The 20,676-nt window shown below is 28.5% G+C and overlaps 1 protein-coding gene across 1 annotated transcript in view; it reads left to right on the forward strand.

Moving 5' to 3' along the window:
* LOC113549662 (neuropeptide SIFamide receptor-like) overlaps window positions 1–18,970 on the forward strand; it is a 47,556-nt gene extending 28,586 nt beyond the window's left edge. Inside the window, exons 3-4 of the mRNA XM_026951062.1 lie at window positions 10,640–10,890; window positions 15,567–18,970. Of these exons, the coding sequence (XP_026806863.1) occupies window positions 10,640–10,890; window positions 15,567–16,361 (1,046 nt within the window). The 3' untranslated portion in view covers window positions 16,362–18,970. The remainder of the gene's footprint in view (window positions 1–10,639; window positions 10,891–15,566) is intronic.
* Window positions 18,971–20,676: the final 1,706 nt, after the last annotated feature.

The raw sequence follows: 20,676 nt of genomic DNA on the forward strand, positions 1-20,676 counted from the left end.
ATTATAAATTACAAATTAATTTTACCAGAAACCCTAAAACAGCCTATCCCCTGTTATCCCAGTTGTCCTAACATCTACTCTACCACCACCGCAACATTTGTTCCATGAGTATTACGCGTCATGTGACATGCAACATAATGATTTATTTAATATTATTAACGTATAAAAATAAATTTATTACGCATAAAACCTTATCTAATCAAATCAAAACTATTAATTGTTAATTTCGCATATACATAGTAATATGTGAATAATAGATTTTTGAAATACGGAAAGTATGATGGAATTGTCATAATATGTTATGAAAATGGAAAAGTACATAGAATGAGTGGTATTACGAGTAATTGAATAAATCTAAATACATTTAAAATAATTAAAAAATAGTTTCAAAATCAAATTATGTAGTACAGATTATAAACTATATGGTAGTTTACCAAGTATATTCTACATGAGTTATATTACCGTCATTACCGTCTTATAAAACTCCTTGTTAGATATTCACAAATTTAAATTTTAAATACCCAGTCAAAATATACTTCAATACTAAGCATAATTCATAAATCAATGGCCGCACTAATGTCTGACATGATTTTAATCGATCAAGCCGGTTGAATTAAGGTGAAGTTTAAATCGAATAAATTGCATTCAGCGCGGACACAGAAAAAAGTCATGGTATATTTATAATACAGCGCTAGCAGCAGTTATAGGCATTCCACGATATATTAATCCGTAAAAATAATTTCGCATTTCCGCTCTTTCCACTGATATTTTTGCCTGATTTTAATAACTATTGAGTAGACACAAGTGCATTTTATGCACAATTTAATGAATATGCGCTTTAGAAATTGGGTGCATAGAACATAATATAGAAATAATTTGGCTTTGTTGAAATTGCGTTTTAGGTTTTTAGCAAGTCACCACCAAGAGATCTGTGTATTCGATTCATTATTAATTTATACTGTGATTTCAACCTGTCAATTTATGAATGCAAAAAAGGTAGAATTAGAAGACCCTATTCTCCCGTTTGAGTTAAGCTCTACCCCTTAATCCACCACAATCGTTAATCGTATACGACTTATCACTAGTGTCCAGGGAATGAGTACCTATGCAACTAAAAAAAAAGGCAGTTATTAAACGGCCTCCAGTAACTTGAGTCATTGTTTATATCTATATTTATGTAGAATAATTCACTTAGTTAACAACCACCCTTCCAATTTGTTATTTAATAACTTTTAGTTTTAGAATTTTAAAATATATGAATTTTTTTGTAATAATCAAGGAGGAATCTATTCCGATAAACATTTTTGGTTTTTAGTTAATATTATCTTTTTCAGTATGAATTATTTTGAGGATATTTTTTTTTTTTAAATGTTGACTATCACAATACATTGAAATCCCAATGAGTAATGTTTGAGTTGTTTAATTTTGTATTCTAAGGTCAAATATAGATTCATGATAATTTATTTGTAAGGATGAAGGCTATGGTGACTTGAAAACGTTACTAGTTTTAGTAATCAATATTAATATTTTTATTATATATTTATACTATAATTTATAAAAACAGTCAATTAAATCTATTTAATATTTTTGTAAAGCCATTTTTAAGAATGATTTTGAATATTTTGAATATGTACATGCATTACAATTATTTACAAATTGTCCACTTAATAATTTTGCAGTGTTTTTGTATGAAATTCAAATTATTTTTCGCAATAAGATATTCCTCAAATATTTCGAAAAATTTCATGAATTTAAATAAAAATAATATTAAATGAATCAATGGTAATGAACATACTTAGCAAATTATCCTGTATATATTATATCCTTATATTTTTATTCCATGTTTGAACGTTTGGAACATATGTTACATTGATAAACAAAAAAACAAAATTGCGACACATTTTTATATATATTATTTATCTAATAGTAATATTATTTAATGCTTACGAACGAGAATGGCAAAACTGCACAGATAACTTGACTTTTGAAGACGTGACATGGTTATGGCACGATGTTTACGCTCACATTTTATATATATTGTATTTTTCTCACGTTTAAATGAAACGCACAAGCGTACATTTTTAACGGTTGCAAAGTAGTTTTCCAGCTTAATTAACAGATGTAGAAATCGGGAACCGTTCCTACTTAATTTGCAAACTACCCGCAAATGTCTACATTTAATGAGTAATCTTGAAATGATTTGTTGTAACTTTAAAATTATTCATAAAAATGAATCGGTTTAATTTTTTTATTTGTAGTCAATAGTGTTTTTATTTATAATCAAAACATTTTTTCTCTTAAATAAAAACTCTTATTTTTCATCAAAGGTTTTCTGCAATTATAAGTTCTTTTTTTTTTTTTTTGCTGCTTAAAAGAAGATAATTTTATTATAATATTATTTTTCTCTTGATTGATATTATATTTTATGCATATAAATTATAATCATTTTCATTTTGTCTATGTGAAAATATGTGCATAACTTATGTACAATAATAAATTAATAATAAATAATTTAAGTTTTCATGTATATATATTATGTTTCTATTAAAAATATACATATGACACGTGGTATTAGATACAAGTCAACGTATTCAATAATAATTATCATTAAAAATTAAAACGTTAATAATAATGTTGTATAATACATGTCACCTTAAGAGTTGACTTGTCACTGTATATTTGAATATCTAATACATAATTTTAATTTTTTTCACTGTTACATAGAAACATCATTAATAATTTTAACTAAATGATTTTTGTGTGATGCATGGAACTTGTAGTGAGGTGTTAGTCACGTATGAAACAGTAACACGAACCCGTTAAAATAATTAATGGATTTCGGTAAATGTAATTTTCGAGAATAACTATTATTATTGTGTTCACTGTTAGTTTAACTAGTTTAAGAAATAATAGTTAGAATATAAATTTGCGTTAATGTTGTATTTAGATTGTATACACATTTACTATAGACTACAAGAGTTTAAAATGGTATTTTAACTTTTATTAATGCGTCTAATGTTGTCTCGTTAAATAAGACACTATAAATGTAGGTCATTAATTAATATCATTTTATTATCGTTAATAGTCATCTACTCATATAAAATAAATTCTTTGGACCACTTCTTATAAACAAAGAATCAATCTTAATGTCTTAATTGCAAAATATAAATATAATTATGATTTTATCTATTTTTTTTATTCTTATTATTTTGATATTTTGATGTATAATTTTTTTGAGTAAGCAAATTTATAAAACAACTAGGTTTACCAAGTTATGTTAAAATCATGAATGTTTGTTTCTTGATTTAAATTCATTACATAATCATAAGTATTAAAAATATTTAGCTTTAGTTTCATACATTATTTGTATTATAATCTCTAATCTATAAGATTTATTTAAAAAATATTGAAATTACAATCCAATAAGTTTTGAATAAAACTTTAACACAATATTATTATGTTGAATACTCATATTATATAGCAGTTATTATGTGATGTATAAATATACGTGCCTATAAACTTCGTAAACTTTTTTCCATTTTTGCAAAGTTTTAAAATAAACCATTCGATTGCATAGTTATAAAACTGTAAATATAGTTATGTTTTATTAGGTATTATATAGGGCCATCGATCCGTTCTGGTTTAGTAATACATAACTGAACCTTGTTTCATTAGGATTAATGTTGATCAAAAATATATCTAGCCATTTAATTTTAAATATCAATTTATATCTCTCTGAATGTACTAATCGGTCGCATGTCTGGTTATTTTTTGAATAACATTGAATGTTAAATTATTAGTCATGGTTGGTTAATATAATTATTTTAAATGTAACTCGTTTCATTGGAAAGTTGGTAATAATATAATTTATTTGATAATGTATACAAATACATTAAATTATGATAAAATTTGGCTTAAATTTTAATTGATATAAATGTGAAACTGTAACATAAAATCAGTATTAATGAGATAAGAACCAACAATTTGTATATTTATAAAATATACATATTTCAATATTTGTGTGTATTAACAACAGAGTATAATTTTAATAGATGACATTTAAACTTTTCAACGATTGATAAACCGATTTACGATCATAAAACGTTTTTAATAACGATTAAACCGAAATATACTTCAAATATTATATGTAGTTATGCGATACGATATTTATAATATGTAAAATAAATAAAATTATATTATTTCTCCCGCGATACTGGCCCGATAATAATAATGATAAGATGGAGACTTACATTTTATGGCTGTTTAAAAATGGTGAATAGGTGGTTTTACTAATTATTACAAAATAATATTACAGTATGTATTTCAGCTATTTGACTTAAAAAATATATCGAAATATATTAAAAAATAAAAATATTTTTAGTTTGACCGCATTCCATATGAATTTTAAATTTAATTACATGCCGAAAAATAACGACTCCTGCGGTTGGGTCAAGATCGCTGAAGCTTATTAATTAATATTAATCGTTATTCTTTATCTATGGTCACCTTTATCTAAATAACCCGACAATACGACGAAACGTTAACCGGTTAAAAAAAAACAAAACGGAAAACTACCAATGCGGAAGAAAAACCGTTTTTTACCGAATCAGACGCAATATAAAATAATAAGAGATTCATCTGTGAGGTACCTATCATGGTACGTTATGTTGTTTGAAATTTTGTAAAACGTTTATTTATATATTATATTATTTTCTAAATATAGGTATTATAATAGGATGGAATAATAATTATCAAAAAAAAATTAATAAATTATTGAGTAAACACCCAAAGTGATTGTTACACGCACGGCGTTACAGCACGCCATAAAACTACTTATTTGTGAGCGGTGAGATTTATATTTAGGCGTGTTTCACCCATTTACTTTAAGGTGCCTACTTGGCTGCTTGAATATGGGTCATCGCGGTAAACTCAAAATATATCGAGTTGTACGGGGTGTCTCAACATTTACCCTTGCGCATAGCGTACCCATCCGTTATGTATGAAAACATATACCACAATTATAAAATGCAAAAATAACACGGAAAATATTATACGCCCGTGTAAAGTTAATCGGCGAATTTAACCGATCAATTCGAAGAATACGCTAATATTTTGGAATCTACATAAAATTCATTAAAATATAAATATTATAATATTTAACAAATCGATTTTATGACTTTTGGGCTTACCAAAACAAATGTATAATTTGCAAAAAAAAAAGTGCATTTATTTATTTCTATAAATCTATTTAATATTTCGAGTATCTGATGAAAGACACAACGACTATATTTTTCAAATATTTACATAAATAAGCCGTGTAATAAATGTCTACTTATTTCGGGTGCATCTGGCCACGATGAAAAACCACCTACATGAATTAATAACTAATGTTTGGTTCTCTGAAATGGTTATATTATTTGATGACAAAAAACCGCGTTTATAAAAATTGCTGTTAATACATATAAAAAATAACTTTTCACAAGTGCCCATGCTTTAAACTTATGAAATACGATGACGTTGTTATCATTTGAACGACATAATCATTAACATGTATAGTGTATAAAGTTCTTTTTTTTATTATGCAGTTAAACGTCAGTATACAAGTCAAAATCATAAAATATTATACAAAGAATCGCATATCCATTAAACATAAATATATTATACATAATGCAAAAATGATATAATATTATGTTTAATAATACGTACAATTTACAATTGATATTACAAACAAGAACGAGTCTTGTTTACCTAAAAAATAAAAACAAAAAGTTTTCTATCTTGTTGGAAACGACAATAAATAATTCAATTTCGTTTGGATGTCACAACAGGTGGATTGCAGAGTAACAATATTATAATATTTTATTGTGTATAATATAGCACATTGTTTATAATATTATGTTTGCTGATTATTTTTGAAAATATTTGGTTTTTTATAATTGACGTTATATGGCTTTAAGTATATGGCATAATACGGCCTATAGCTTAATTTTCTTCATAACATAGCTTTTATTTTTAATAACCATTTATTTCTATTATACTTATTGATTAACAATCAAAAAACATTTATTGCTACATATAAAATTATGTTATACTAAAATGTGCTGGCAATGTATGCCACTGTTTTAAAAACATTTTTTCGATATTACGAATCCTAGCTATACCTAATTAATTATTTTAATTATATTCAATACCTTTTACGATTTGCAAGGCTTTTTCAATTTTACTAATTAGTTATGATTAACATAAATTAAAAAAAATCAACTTTAACATGAATCATGATTTTTTCCTTAGTGTTACTTTTTATCACACTCACGTTTTAAATTATTCTACAATATCTAACAGTTAATGTGAATCAAATTTCATTACATCTGATATTGTACATGAAGTTATGTCAAAAATGTATTACTCGAGCTTAATCTTTCTTTTATGAAATTAAAATAATTATATTTTATGGTTAAATGTTATAAAATAAAGATAAATATAGTGTTAAAAATATGTTTAAATTGGAAGATTTATGACAAACCATCGCGGTATGTTTTTATAAATAGTGGTTTCACATTTTGTTCGTGATTATGTTTCGTAATATAATATTTTCCAAAATATACGTGAATATATTTATTGTAAAAGGTTGGGATAACCGCATTCATAAAATATGAACCATCACGAGTGAACAAATTTGATGAGAAAAAAATAAAATTGTTTCTCAAAGTGTTCTCTATATGGTAAATGGCTTTATTATGTACAATGTATAATGTATTAAATATAGATACATTAAAATTATAAATACAATCCGAATTGACGTTTCCGCTTTGCGAAAGAAAAGCTTTTTGTTATATTTATGATTGTTATTATTATTATTTTTTGTAAAAGAGTCATAAATTCCATATAATATTATGAATCAGTTTTTAGATTCGATTAACAAACTCACATTATATTATAACATTAAACAAAACTACAATCTGTAGAAAACTGTGTACATCGGAGTTACCTCTATAAAATATAAAACAATTATTATTACGAGTATATTGCTATTTTGCGACTTTTATGAACATTTATTACAGTCATTATATTTGGAATTTCTATTCATTTATTACTTTTTGTGTTACTGTATTCATTTAAAATTTCTTATTTATCTAAAAATATATAATCCTTTTATTTATGAAATTATACGCGATTAATTTATAAATTTAAGATGTATATAAGAAAATATTTTAACACCTTGAGTCACTTTAACGCGAGTTTTTCTCAGTGAGAGACAGTCCATTATTGCTTTTTGAAGAAATTTAATAAAATTCAAATAAATTTATATTTAAACGGTTAACCCCAGTAAAATAATTCTAGAAATAACTTAAACTATATCACGAGAAGATTGACGTGACTTTGCTCTACATAATATATTATTTACTATTTAAAACGTCGTTAGTTGAATCCAATCGATGAGAATCACGCGCTAACGATCGATTGACGTCAACATATAACACACATTTAAGTTTTATTCCACACAGTTGAACCGTACGCACTCACCACACTCGCCTCTTCGACTCATGTTGTCCGTTACACAATAATATAGAACTACACAAATAATTTTAGAGCTTAAGGTCTACATACTATTAAAATATTCAAATATTTTACCATTGTCAGTGCTTTAAGCAGTATTATATTATTCACGTCTGTAAAAACAACAGTAAATGGGTGCACACACAAATCCCCATTATTATTAAAAGAGTTTTGCGGTATCGCGTGACGACGTTTTCATTTACCCACTACAAAATAATCTTTTCCGCTCATGGAAATTATTTTACAGCAATATATTATATTATATCGTATATTATTTCGTGGGCGAGACTTATGTCTATTTTTTCGCGCTCCCGTCCAATTTCGGAATAATAATAATAATAATCAAAATATTTTATTGCGGTACCTACGTCAAACAATAACATTCATCATAATCGTGAGGGCTGTAATAAATTCGGAAAATATCATATCGTTTGTATTTGTGGTATAAAAACAAGAAAACCCGACAACGCATTTTCTGACCATGGCCTCGGTATTAATTTATTATTATTGACTTATCGTCCGAATAATAATAATAATATTATATAATTACTGACGGGTCAGCCCGCAGACTGTCAAGGCGCGTTCCCTCGGCGAAACAAGGCGGCGGCCCGTATAGGCAATTTAGCTACGTCTATGCTTTGAATACCCGATAACGAACGCACAATCTTACGGCCAGTGTGCGTGTATTATTATTATTATATAGTATGCTGTAAACACTATGCGGTACGGAGTGTGAACTTCAAAAACGAGAACACAATAAAAGCAATTGGAAACGCAAACTTTATCCAAAAGTTTGGTTCATCCCATTTCTCGGAGGCTGCAGAACAAGTGCCACCCATGACTATTTATATAATATATTATACACACTTCACAATCGATCGCGACACGAATGCGGTTCATCCAACACTGTATGCAATTACTCATACACCGTTGTCTTTATTATTATTATTCTAACACGTTTAGACTTTTGGATGATCGAAATACATTTATTTTGTATATATTATTTGAGATCAATGGTGGTCGTCTATGACTGTCAAGTATATTTGATATTTTTGTCGGAAATACCATGCTATCAGTATGATATATTTATGAGCTATCCTAGGTCTGATTTTTGGCTTAGAAAACTTAACCTGGGATTCGCATATTAAAACTATTGTTATAACAAAATCGTCATAATTATTGCGTACCGTACGCGTTGTGTCACTCGAAATTACAAAAAACTTGCTTATAATTATTGTGACGTCCTAACAAACTACGCATTACGCGAATAATTGTATAAACTATAAAGTATAGCTGACATATTCGATTCGATTAACCTTAAGTGAGAACTGTAATATAATTTATTTTTTTAAAAAAACCTCCATAGTCCATGATTAATACTACCACGGTTGCGGTGCATATGCTCCGAGATATAGGCAATAGGAGACTGTTCGGCGATACATCAAATGCGACATCGAAGTTGAAATATATTTTAAATATAATATAATTTTATTCATGTATAAAAAAACATATATCATCCAGATGAAAAATTTTGAAATTATTTGAGAGACATAATAATTAAAGAATTGTATTTAAAGTTTGTCAATAACTCGAAAAACTTCATGTAAGGATATGTTTTTACAGCGTACAAACGTAAAATGAATTTAGGAAGGAAAATTGAAATTTCTAATTTCACGAATGAAAGCGCATTAAATTCTTACAATGAAGTCTTTTTTTCAGGTCAAGGTTAAGGGTATAAAAACGCAATTCACAAACTGTAAATTTGTCTTGAACGTGCATGCGATAGAAATATCGATTGCGATGTACTCTTTCGACACACTCGAGCGTATTTAATATATTGAAATTGCATTTCGGGATATCGAGATATTGATGACGTGTTGTTTGTAGTGAAGGAAAATCTTCGTAAAGCACACGTGCAGTTTACCAAACCAGAACCACACTCATTAAAATTATTAAATGGAAAGCTGTTGTTCGCACTACAGCCGCGTATTACTCGTATATATAACATCTACGCAACCATTAAATTTATATTTCAGTTTTAATTTCCGTTGGTTTATATACCGTGTTTAAATGTAAATCGCAGGTTCAAACAACAGAAAATAAATAAAAATATACATTAATTCGATACCTTATGTATAAAATTTGTACGCTATTGTTTTATTATTTCCGTTTTATTCCTTGGACGTATAGTGAACTAAAAAATAAAATTGCGTTCTTTAGATATTAAAAATAACTCGTAAATATAAAATCTATTTATCCATATTTTGTCATCTTACTGCATTATTTTGTACTAAAAAAAGCGAGGAGAGAAAGTTGGCAATGTTTGCATTAATAAATGTACCATCCATATGAACTTTTTTCGATCTGAACGTACTTATATTGACCACCACACTATTACAAAATATGTATGTTAGTTGCAATTTTTATAATTAAAAAATAAAACAACAAATTAATAATGTTTATAAAATATGATGTATTATCAGCTTCTTCTTTAGCATGTAATGTCACTCGTGCCATTGAGTAGCTATTTTAATTAACGTGTTAAATTTTAATTCAACGATAAATTATTGTGTATAATAAAAAAATATTCTAAGCAATAATGGTCTAAATTTAGTATCGTAATTTACAATTATTATAAATATAATATTAAAATTGTATCCGTTTTTCCCTAACCCTAGATTATTTTAAAAATGATTGAGAATTTTTAATTTTGACCTACAAAAAACACCAATATTAGATCTGATTGTCTACCAAAAACCTCTCTCGATGTTGATGAGCGAAACCTTTTTTTTCTACTAGAAAAAAATTAAATAAAAAACATATAGATATACATCAATGTAAAATCAATACATTCTTTTTTCTTCTGAGAATCTAAAAATAAAATATCTACTCAAATTAAAAAGAGTTTGTACATAAATTTTTCTAATAATTTTGTTTGACACAGGAAATAATACTAACAAAATAAATACCGTTCTCCTAAACTAGGTACTTAAATAATATGTGATTATGTATCAGTAAATTGTATGACATATAATATTATGTGTAGTCCTCTATAGCTATTTTAACACTTGTGGTTTTGCAGAGTGGCGTTTGGGACTGGTCATATGCAAACTTGTGCCGTACTTTCAAGGAGTGTCTGTGAACGCATCAATAAACACGTTGATGGCCATTTCCGTGGAAAGGTGTTTGTCCATTTGTTACCCCATGAATCCTGTGGGCAAAGGCGTCTGTAAACGAGTCGTGGCCATCATATGGATCATTTCGCTCACAATTACCATGCCATGGGCCATATACTTTGATCTACAGCCCATGGAGGAAGGCAGCGATAATCAGGTGACAATTTAACAAAAATTGTTTTTGTTAATAATTTAACAAATGTGTCATATGTTTAAAGAATATTGTAATAAAATAAAATACCACTAAATATTTCACAATCTAATTGACGCTCGCCCTTATAAATATTATATAAACGAGGGGTAACTCGATTTTATAAGAAGCCATAAACTTGGTAAATTTTCATTACAACACTTATTTTTTGCTGGTCGATAATAAAATTGTACACACGTTTCAAAAACATCCATAAACGTATATTTTTATAGCGTTAGTGAGAATGGTATCATCATAATAATTATTACTTTTTATCGACTTGCGAATTATTCGTCTGTATGATATCTACACACAGCTCATATATTTTTATTACTATATATTAGTGACACCTATTTGTAAGCGTACACTAGTATGATACTGTTAGTATGGGTGATTATTAAAACCTTAATACATACAACCATGACAGACGACGGTTAGAATACGTATCATATTTACCGCTACATTAATATTTTGAAATAGTATGTGATATTATACAACCACTCTCCGCATCCAACAGTGGAGCATCCAGAATTTCTTTTGTTGTGGTCGAGGCATTGAACTGGCCGGTACAGCTGTTATACATCTCGCCCCATACTTTACGTTCATAATCTTACGGACTTATTTCCACAGCCTCACGAATACGTATTCTATTTGTTATGATTTATTTGATACCAGACGGATATAAATAGCTAGAAAGTAAAGACTTTAATTTACGGAACGTGTCGTGCTTGTTATTAATTACAAGACAGTACAAACTACAATAATAATAATAATATAATGCAAGCAAAAATTAAGCATTAAATTAAAATAAATATGAATATGCTTGAAAAATAATAAAAATGTAAATACTAACGTTAAACTAATTTACTAGGAATGAAACGAATTTTAATAATTACAAGAATAAAAACCTCAATAATTTTTATAAATTTGACATTTAATAGATACATTTTATATATTGTTATAATATCGAGAACGTAATTTTTAATAATTCCCAATTTTCACAAGTAGTTTTTATTTTATACAATCCACTAGGTAAGCAGAATTTTGTCTTGAAATATATTTACCGTTTGTCTAAAAATTTTCCTCGACTCAGAATTATTTTTGAAATCCAATGATTTATCACGGCTTTCAAATAAAGCCATCAGCCCTGGTAGGACCATTCGAATGCAGTAGCAGCACTTTTCAGGTTAGATAATTTATAGCTGCAAAACAAAATTACCAATAATTTCTAGTCTTCTATAATTTTTCGGAATATCATCCATGATATATTTTAGGTTTCGAGATTCGTGTACAACGAACTATTATTATTATTTTATTATAAGCTCACCACATATTCCTTATAGAAAACATTTGTATTTTTGTTTGATGTAGAATTGTGTACAATGTAAAAATAATATAAATCATTTATATTCAAACAATTAATATATATATATATTAATTTTTAAACAACACAAACAGCTATGTTTGATCATCTAGCACTTAATCATAAGTTAAATTATTTTTTTTTTTAATAACTAAATTGTAAGATTATTTATTCATTATATACACATATTTTAAAGATTCTAATTTTTAACGTTTTAACAAGAAAATAAAAAATAATAATAATATTTAATATCACAATCACACTAAAAACTAAATTAATTAATTTTAATATACTAGATTTGAATATATATTATTATATTTGTTTAATGACTTTTGAGATACATTTAATCTTTTCATCATTTTTCTTGAAAATAATTATTCATAATAATATTAGTCTATATATAAACTTTTTTTTGATTATTGAACTGTACATTCAGTACTTACTTAAAGTTTATTAATAATCGACGTAATTATACTTCAAGTTTGATTTCATTTAATGTTTTTCAAGTGATTTGAGTTATTTGAAATGCGCACTACCACATATATGTACAGATTTAATGAGAAATTTATCAATATTCAAGAGCCACGTTATTTTGCATCGATTTGCATAACCTCCGACGATCTGCAAAAAAAAAAGTAATTAAGTCAAGTAAACGTTTGCGGTCGATATTATAGAAAGTAACTATACAAATAATGATTTATAGTTAAATTTATAATATTTACAGCGGCTTAAAAGTAACGATAATTGTAGTATACGAGAAGAAAAGATACGTTTCCGCTATTAAAAAGAGGTCATAATATATTAATGTCGGACAAGAGAATAAATTATAAAACGTTCTTAATTATATATACGTTGGTAGAATTTCGTCGATTGCGTGTTTCACGTTTGACGTTCGTGTTTCTGCCGTTTCTGGTCGTTGCCGACTTTCAAATATACAAACCACCTTAAGATGAATATAATATTTTTAGTATTTATTATCGAAAATTATGAAAATTACTTTTATTTTGGTTATCAAAACTCTCAAAACTATAGGGCTATACTATAGATATACTATATTTAATACTTAAACAATGAAATTGTTTACCATAATATATATCAACTAGGTACAAGATATAAAAATAACTTGAAATCGACAATTCGAAATAATAATGTTTATTCTCCAGTCCTAACTATAGTTTTATGTAAATATTATAGGCGGTATATTATTATTATTATTACTCGCTTTACGCTTGTATATTGCAGTGATTTTTCATGCTTTAAACAGACTAAACCTTATAACCAAACTCAACCAATGTTTTTATTATAATAATATTTTAAATAAAGTGTCACATAATATACTATTATAATAATATTGTGTGTAGCAATATATTAAATTTATACTTAGATTAACCCTGATTTGAAGTATAATATAAAGGACAGAATTTCTACAGTATTAGCGGCTGATTACAGAGTTTCAATATAACGTTGTATAATATTAGAATTTCCTAATATTATCAATATAGGATATTATATTTTTGTAGTATTAATAGTATTATGCAATATGTTACTTTATTTATTATGCACATTATACTATTTACCATCAAATAACCATCCTATTAAATAATGTTTTTTTCATCGATCCCATTAGGAATAGTTTAACTGCAACTACACATGAGTACATATACTTAATAATCTATAGACTAAAAATATAAAAAGTAAATAGAAAATTAGATAAAAAATTCTATACCAGTTTAATATTGTTTTGCATACAAATATAATGAATAAAATAAATAAAAAAATTTTTATTAACTAAGAAGAAGTCACACCAAGTAATTTATCCATTAAAATGGTTTAGCATGGGAAAAATTTACAAAGACAGTATTGACAAAAGGCATAACCAAATTTTAACCATACACACAGAAACATTTTTGTATGCTGTATTGTGTTTTTATTATTCGATAACTTAAAGATTATCAAAATTACTAATTCGTACAGACTCACTTTTTATTTTATTTGTTTACTAAAATTTATTCAATATTGATAAAAAAAAAAAAAAAACACGAACAGATAAAGTTATTTTTTATGTAAAGTGGATTAATTTAGTAAAAATCCTGTAAAAAATGTACTAAAAAGTTTATCTTATACGAAATTGTTTTTCTAAATAATATATCAATATTAAATAAAAGTCATTTTTAACACAGGACCTCTTTTAAAATATTTCCTTTGAATTATTATTCAAATACATTTGAAATTAAACGAATAATTTCTTATCAAAATGTCGTTAAAATTACCTATATTAAGCACCTAAAATAGCTGATGTGTGGCGCGTCCTTATCAATAGTGTTTATAGTAGGTAACCAAACATAATATTATTATAGTATATACCTAGAAATATTTTACAGTATGTAATTAAAAGGAAAATTAGGCTTAACATGTATTTTTAACTAAACGGTTAAATATTATTAACATTTGAATGTTGAATAAATTATCATTTTAACATTTATGGATTGAGCTCCTAGATGAAATAATAGTCTATAATTTTCGCATAATTGTAAAGAATACGTTAAAAAAAAATTGATCAAAATCAAACCGGTAGATTTTACGATTATCCTGCACAAAAAAAAAAAGGCATTTAAAGCTTTATATATTAGTATGCTATCCTGTTTGTTAAGAGAACGCCACACACTTTATTTATTGTCTCCGTCTTACAGAAACGTGAAACTTATCACATTGTACGTTCACAATAATCAATTTTACTCTGCTATTTTTAAAACTAGAGTGAATTGACTTTTTATTAAACGCGAAGGTAAGATTATTATCAAGGTCTTAGCGGAGGTTTTTAATTAGATTAATATTTGATTACATTTTGATATTACGAAATAATTAATTATAACTATTTTAAAACTTTAAAATATATAAACGTTATAATTCGCTTTGGAATTCAAATATATATGTAAAAAAAAAAAAAAAACCCAGAGATGATAGTAATCTCATATAGAAATCGTATTTTAAAAAAGTGAAAAAAAAAAATCGTTAAAAGAATATTATTGCGAACGCGAAATTCGCTATATTATGTCGTAACGCGTTTGTAATAATATTGGAGACAACGCACAACAAACGGTGTTTAGCGTCCCGTCGACAGTTATAATAATGTTAAGTCATGACTCGCGCGCTCGACTTCGGTAAGGCTTATTTCGCCCCTCCCCCACGCACGATTTGCGCCCGCCCGCGATTCCGGGGCGATAACGACATATTATATTTTAACAATGATAATTACATCGCGGTACTGCGCGTGTTGCAGATCTGCCTGGAATCGTGGCCGACCGTGGAGAGCGGCAACCTGTACTTCGTGTTGGCCAACCTGGTGCTGTGCTACATGCTGCCGCTGACGGTGATCGCGGTGTGCTACATGTTCATCTGGCAAAAGGTGAGCCGGCGCAAGGTGCCCGGCGAGCCCATGCACAACGGCGCCAACATGGTGCAGCGGTCCAAGATGAAGGTGATCACCATGATCATGTACGTGGTGGTGCTGTTCGCGGTGTCGTGGCTGCCGCTGTACGTGGCGTTCTCGCTGATCAAGTTCTGGCCGCTGCCGCCGGCCGTCGAGAGCTACACGGTCGCCTCGCTGCCGGTCGCGCAGTGGCTGGGCGCCGCCAACTCGTCCATCAACCCGCTGCTGTACGCCATCTTCAACCACCGGTTCCGGGACGGTTACCGGGCCCTGTTGTCCGGCAAGATATGCCAAGCGTTCGACTACAGCAACTCGGTGAGGTATCTGCGCGGCGGCCGGGCCGGTACCGCGGCCGCGTTCAAGCGCAACAACAACAACAACAACAACTACGACAACGGCGGCCGCGACCGAAACCGCAAGACCATCGGCGCCATATACGTGCACGCCGCGCGCGACGACGACCGGCGGGCTCGGCAGAAGCAGCAGCGACCGGTCCAGCAACTGCAGCCGCCGCCGCCGCCGCAGACGGGTCGTCTACTGGCCAAGTCGTCGTCGGTCAGGGAAACGCATCACGTCGCCGAAGGGTCGACAGGTGGTTCCGTGGTGCAGTTCTGTCCGACAAACGGCGAAAACTCGTTCGTGTGACCGGACACCCACGCGCAGCCGTCACGGGCTGAGATTCGAGACGAGAAGACGACGACGACCTACCTTTGCAGTGCAGCCTGTGCAGATGTACATAATACATAGGACTCGTAGACTGTACAACGCACCGCCGATAACTACACAATTATTACACATTGATTTGTCTATGACATTTTAACTGTGGACGTTTGGCGACGGGGTCGAAACAATTGTTTTTTTTTTTTCACAAAATCAACGATCACGTAATCGTTGTCCAAACTTGCGCACAACAATGAAAACGCTATATAGATGTTTAATAATCAATCAAACCGAAAGTATAATAATGATAATAATAATAACAATAATAACTAAATAATGAAACAGTCAGACGCACACAATATTATATTATTATAACGAGTATTATACTGGTAACGCGCGAAATAAAAAACGAATGTATAGAATGACCGGAAAAAATGAGAAACGTTGAGGTTTTAGAACTTTCCGAGGCGATCACCTGAGTGTTCCGCAACGCCTGACCCGCCGTTTGTCGAATAAGCCTCGGCATTGACCGTCACATAATTATTATAATTATCCCATTTCTAATAATAACCGTATTATTTCATCGGTTTTCAACCTCTAATTTATTAATTAATTTTTTTTATGTAACAATTTAGCGTTTTGATATAGGTATAGCTATAGATAAGTTTTCTACGAAATTATATAATTTTTAGTATTTTTTGTTCGCCCGTGAAATCATGCAGAAAACAGATTACCTCAAATTATTATTTCTTTCTGGACTTCACCCGTTTAAAATTATTCACCAGCTGACTCGGTTTTATCGTCAATACGACCAAAAGTGTATACTTATATTGATATTACATAATATACGATATACGTATTTCCAGTACTCGGAATTAAATAAAAGTACAGCATGAAGCGCCGTTTAACAAATATATTTCTCGGTAATATTATTCCTACTATTTATGTACGTTCGTTTTTCGTGATACTTTTCAAATGAGACGAAAGGTACCTAAATATTATTGTAATTTTGATTTCCTCATTCGAATTCGATTGGATCTCATAATTCTATGTTATACATTTATCGTATTCACTCAGAATGTTGTTCGCAGTACATTATATTAGTTTACAAACTTCATCAGTTAGGAATTTCTCGGCTCCGGAAACGGCTTCGGCGTAATATATTATTATTATCATCATTATACATACTACAACGGCGCGCCATAGTCCTGAAATAGAATTAGAACGGACATTCCCAACACTAATTTCGACGCGCCAGATCTCGACCAAATCTGAATAAATTTCATATGAAAGGTTCTCAATCACATAGCGGTAGAATCTACCTATATTATAATATAATACGTCTTTTGGGCTACCGGCTGCAATGACTTATCTCGATTATCATTATTTTATAATATATTGATATAGGTAGGGACTATGCAGATATTATGCCGCGTGTTCGCCGTTATTAATTTCCGTATTATACGATTTATTTTATAGTTTTATACGTGATGCAATCGAGCACTGACAATGTGACTGTTGAATTGCTCCAATTATAAAATGAAAAGACAAAAATAGTTAATGTTTCAAATTCGTCGTAACTCGCAACTGTATGCGGTGTTAACGGCGATAACGATGACGACAAGCAATACAAGAGAAAAACACTTTGTATATCATATTTATATACGTTTGCCTTGGAACTTAGCCGCGACGTTATATTTTAATGTTATGTCCGATAATTTGTAAAAAAAAAAAAAAATGCACTGTGACGATCCAAATGAAAATCCGAGCTGTTGTGCAGTAACTTACACCATAAATATTATATTGAATAAATAAACATTATATATTATATATATTTATATACAATATCATTGAAATATGTATCCCACTGCCTTCGTAGTATTTATTTATTGTTAAATAATATGTTATTATTATGCATTAGTGTTATTTCGTTTTATGTTATTATAATAATGTATACAAATTATACGTTCCCGCTCAAAAATGTATATTCGTATAAATGGTTGAAAACTCAGCCTCGAGATCTCATTACGAACACGTATAACGCACAACAAAAACAACAATAATAATAATAATTAATATTTTAAGTAAGTTGTAACTTATAAAACTATAATGAATTATTTTGTACATGCCAATAGTCTATAGTACCTACCGTAATAATAGTGGTCCTATCACGGGCGTTTCGCCATCGCTCCAGTGGGATACGGTCATAATAATATTATCATTGTTATAGTTATTGTTTTTACCTGTATTATTATTAGATTTTATTGTTTCATATTATTATCATTAATGTTGACGATGGATTTGTTAATCGTATCCTAGCGATAGAAATCGTAGTTATTATCAACACGACAAATGTGTAAATCGTAACAATATTTAGTGTACGATTTAAATTACAAAATCACGCGAGTGTTAATAATAGAAACAGCAATATTAGACAATAATAATAATAAAAAAAAGTGTATTGTTAATATTATTTTATACGTAATAATTAAATTATATTATATTAGTTGGACTTACTGCTTATATTATACGCGAGACGCCGCCTTCAGAAGCACATATTTGTATTGTATAAAGATATATATTCATATAGGTAAAACGACATTATTATGTATATAATAAATTATATCAAATAACAATATTATAAATTAATAACATATAATATATACTATTATATATTTATATAAATTATATAGTTGGTATTGCACACGTGTGACTGTGTGAGTTCTACACATGTCTATGATATAATATATTTTTAATGAATAAAACGATATAAAATTTGTAGTGTCGATAGACATACTTGAAAGTACGTTATTATTATTATTATTGTTATTATTAAGGCCAGGATTTAAATTTTCTTGCTAGAAATTATCGAGAAATTTCCTAGATAATAACTAAAATGTCACAAAATTCGCGTTAGTAATGTTCTTAAAAGGACCTAATTAATAATATATTATCATAGAAAATCAATTTAATGTAACGTTACTTTTAAAATAGCAAATTTATGATGAAAAAATCGAAAATGCAATCAGCGTTGATTTTTTTTTTTATCGATGATGATGATGATTATCGTAGGCTGTATAATTCTCTCTAAAAGTATACAAATACAAATCTAAGATTATGTTAAATCCAATGTTCAATCATCTATTGTAATACTTACTTACCTATACTTAACTACTAAAATTCCATTAAAATTAACAAAATGGTTTGACAGATGAGATATTTGTAATACATTATGTTGCTCTAAAAACTTGAAAATTTTATAAATATTCACTCAAAAATACCAAATGAAAGTTTCACTTTTAAAATTTCTGTTTTAAATAAAATTATGTGTTTACATTTTTCTGGAGTAATGTATTTGAAATCCAGACTCTAATTATGCTATTAATATGAATATGAAATTTTATTTTAAGATATTCGATCCACGTCATCGAGAAAACAAAGTAATTTACATTATAATAAGCATTCATTATTTCAAAAAAATTTTAAGATTTCAAGAATATTTTTCTTTTACATTACTTTGAGTTTTTATAAAACAATATAATTTATACTCAGTGTAAGTATCAAATCTTACTTACATAATAATTTCTAATAACGTATATTCACATCTGTTGCAACCTTACGGTTATAAACTGTAATCATAATATTATGTATACATTGTATTATTATTTTTAGGAGAAAATTATTAGTAAATTTATAGAAAAAAATGGTATAAATATTATTGGCTACATTTTTTTTTTATCCTGTTTAACTTACTAGGAAATTGGCGATTTTATGCTCGAAAATATTCGCCTTGACCCTATTAGATATTTTGTGACATTTTTTTCTGACTTAATATTCGTTTTGAATCGTTTTTTCAGTTTTGTTAGTGAAACGCCGACATACATCGCTCATACCATAATAACACAATAATAATAATAATAATAATAATAATAATAATAATAATAATAATATGTGTTCAGCGCGTAAATCGTCTCCGTTTCAGTCGTCTAATTCTATCTAGAATGACAATATAATATGCGGTTTTCTCGCATTATGCGTATGTAATACATACACAAATGACGACGATCTATACCGTCTTTCTCGCGTTAATCTACATATTTATACACATACACAATAATATTATAATATAAGTAGAACGTTTGTCCGAAGGCTGTGTAGATGTAACGAAACGATAATATAATAACATCATTATATTATTATTATAATATATATTATGCGTATAATAATATTATTATTACGCGTGTTTTATATGACATTATGTTATTGGACAATAAAGTTTAAGTTTATATTGTGTACGACA

Source organism: Rhopalosiphum maidis, chromosome 1, assembly GCF_003676215.2.
Source record: "Rhopalosiphum maidis isolate BTI-1 chromosome 1, ASM367621v3, whole genome shotgun sequence".
Lineage (NCBI taxonomy): Eukaryota > Metazoa > Arthropoda > Insecta > Hemiptera > Aphididae > Rhopalosiphum > Rhopalosiphum maidis.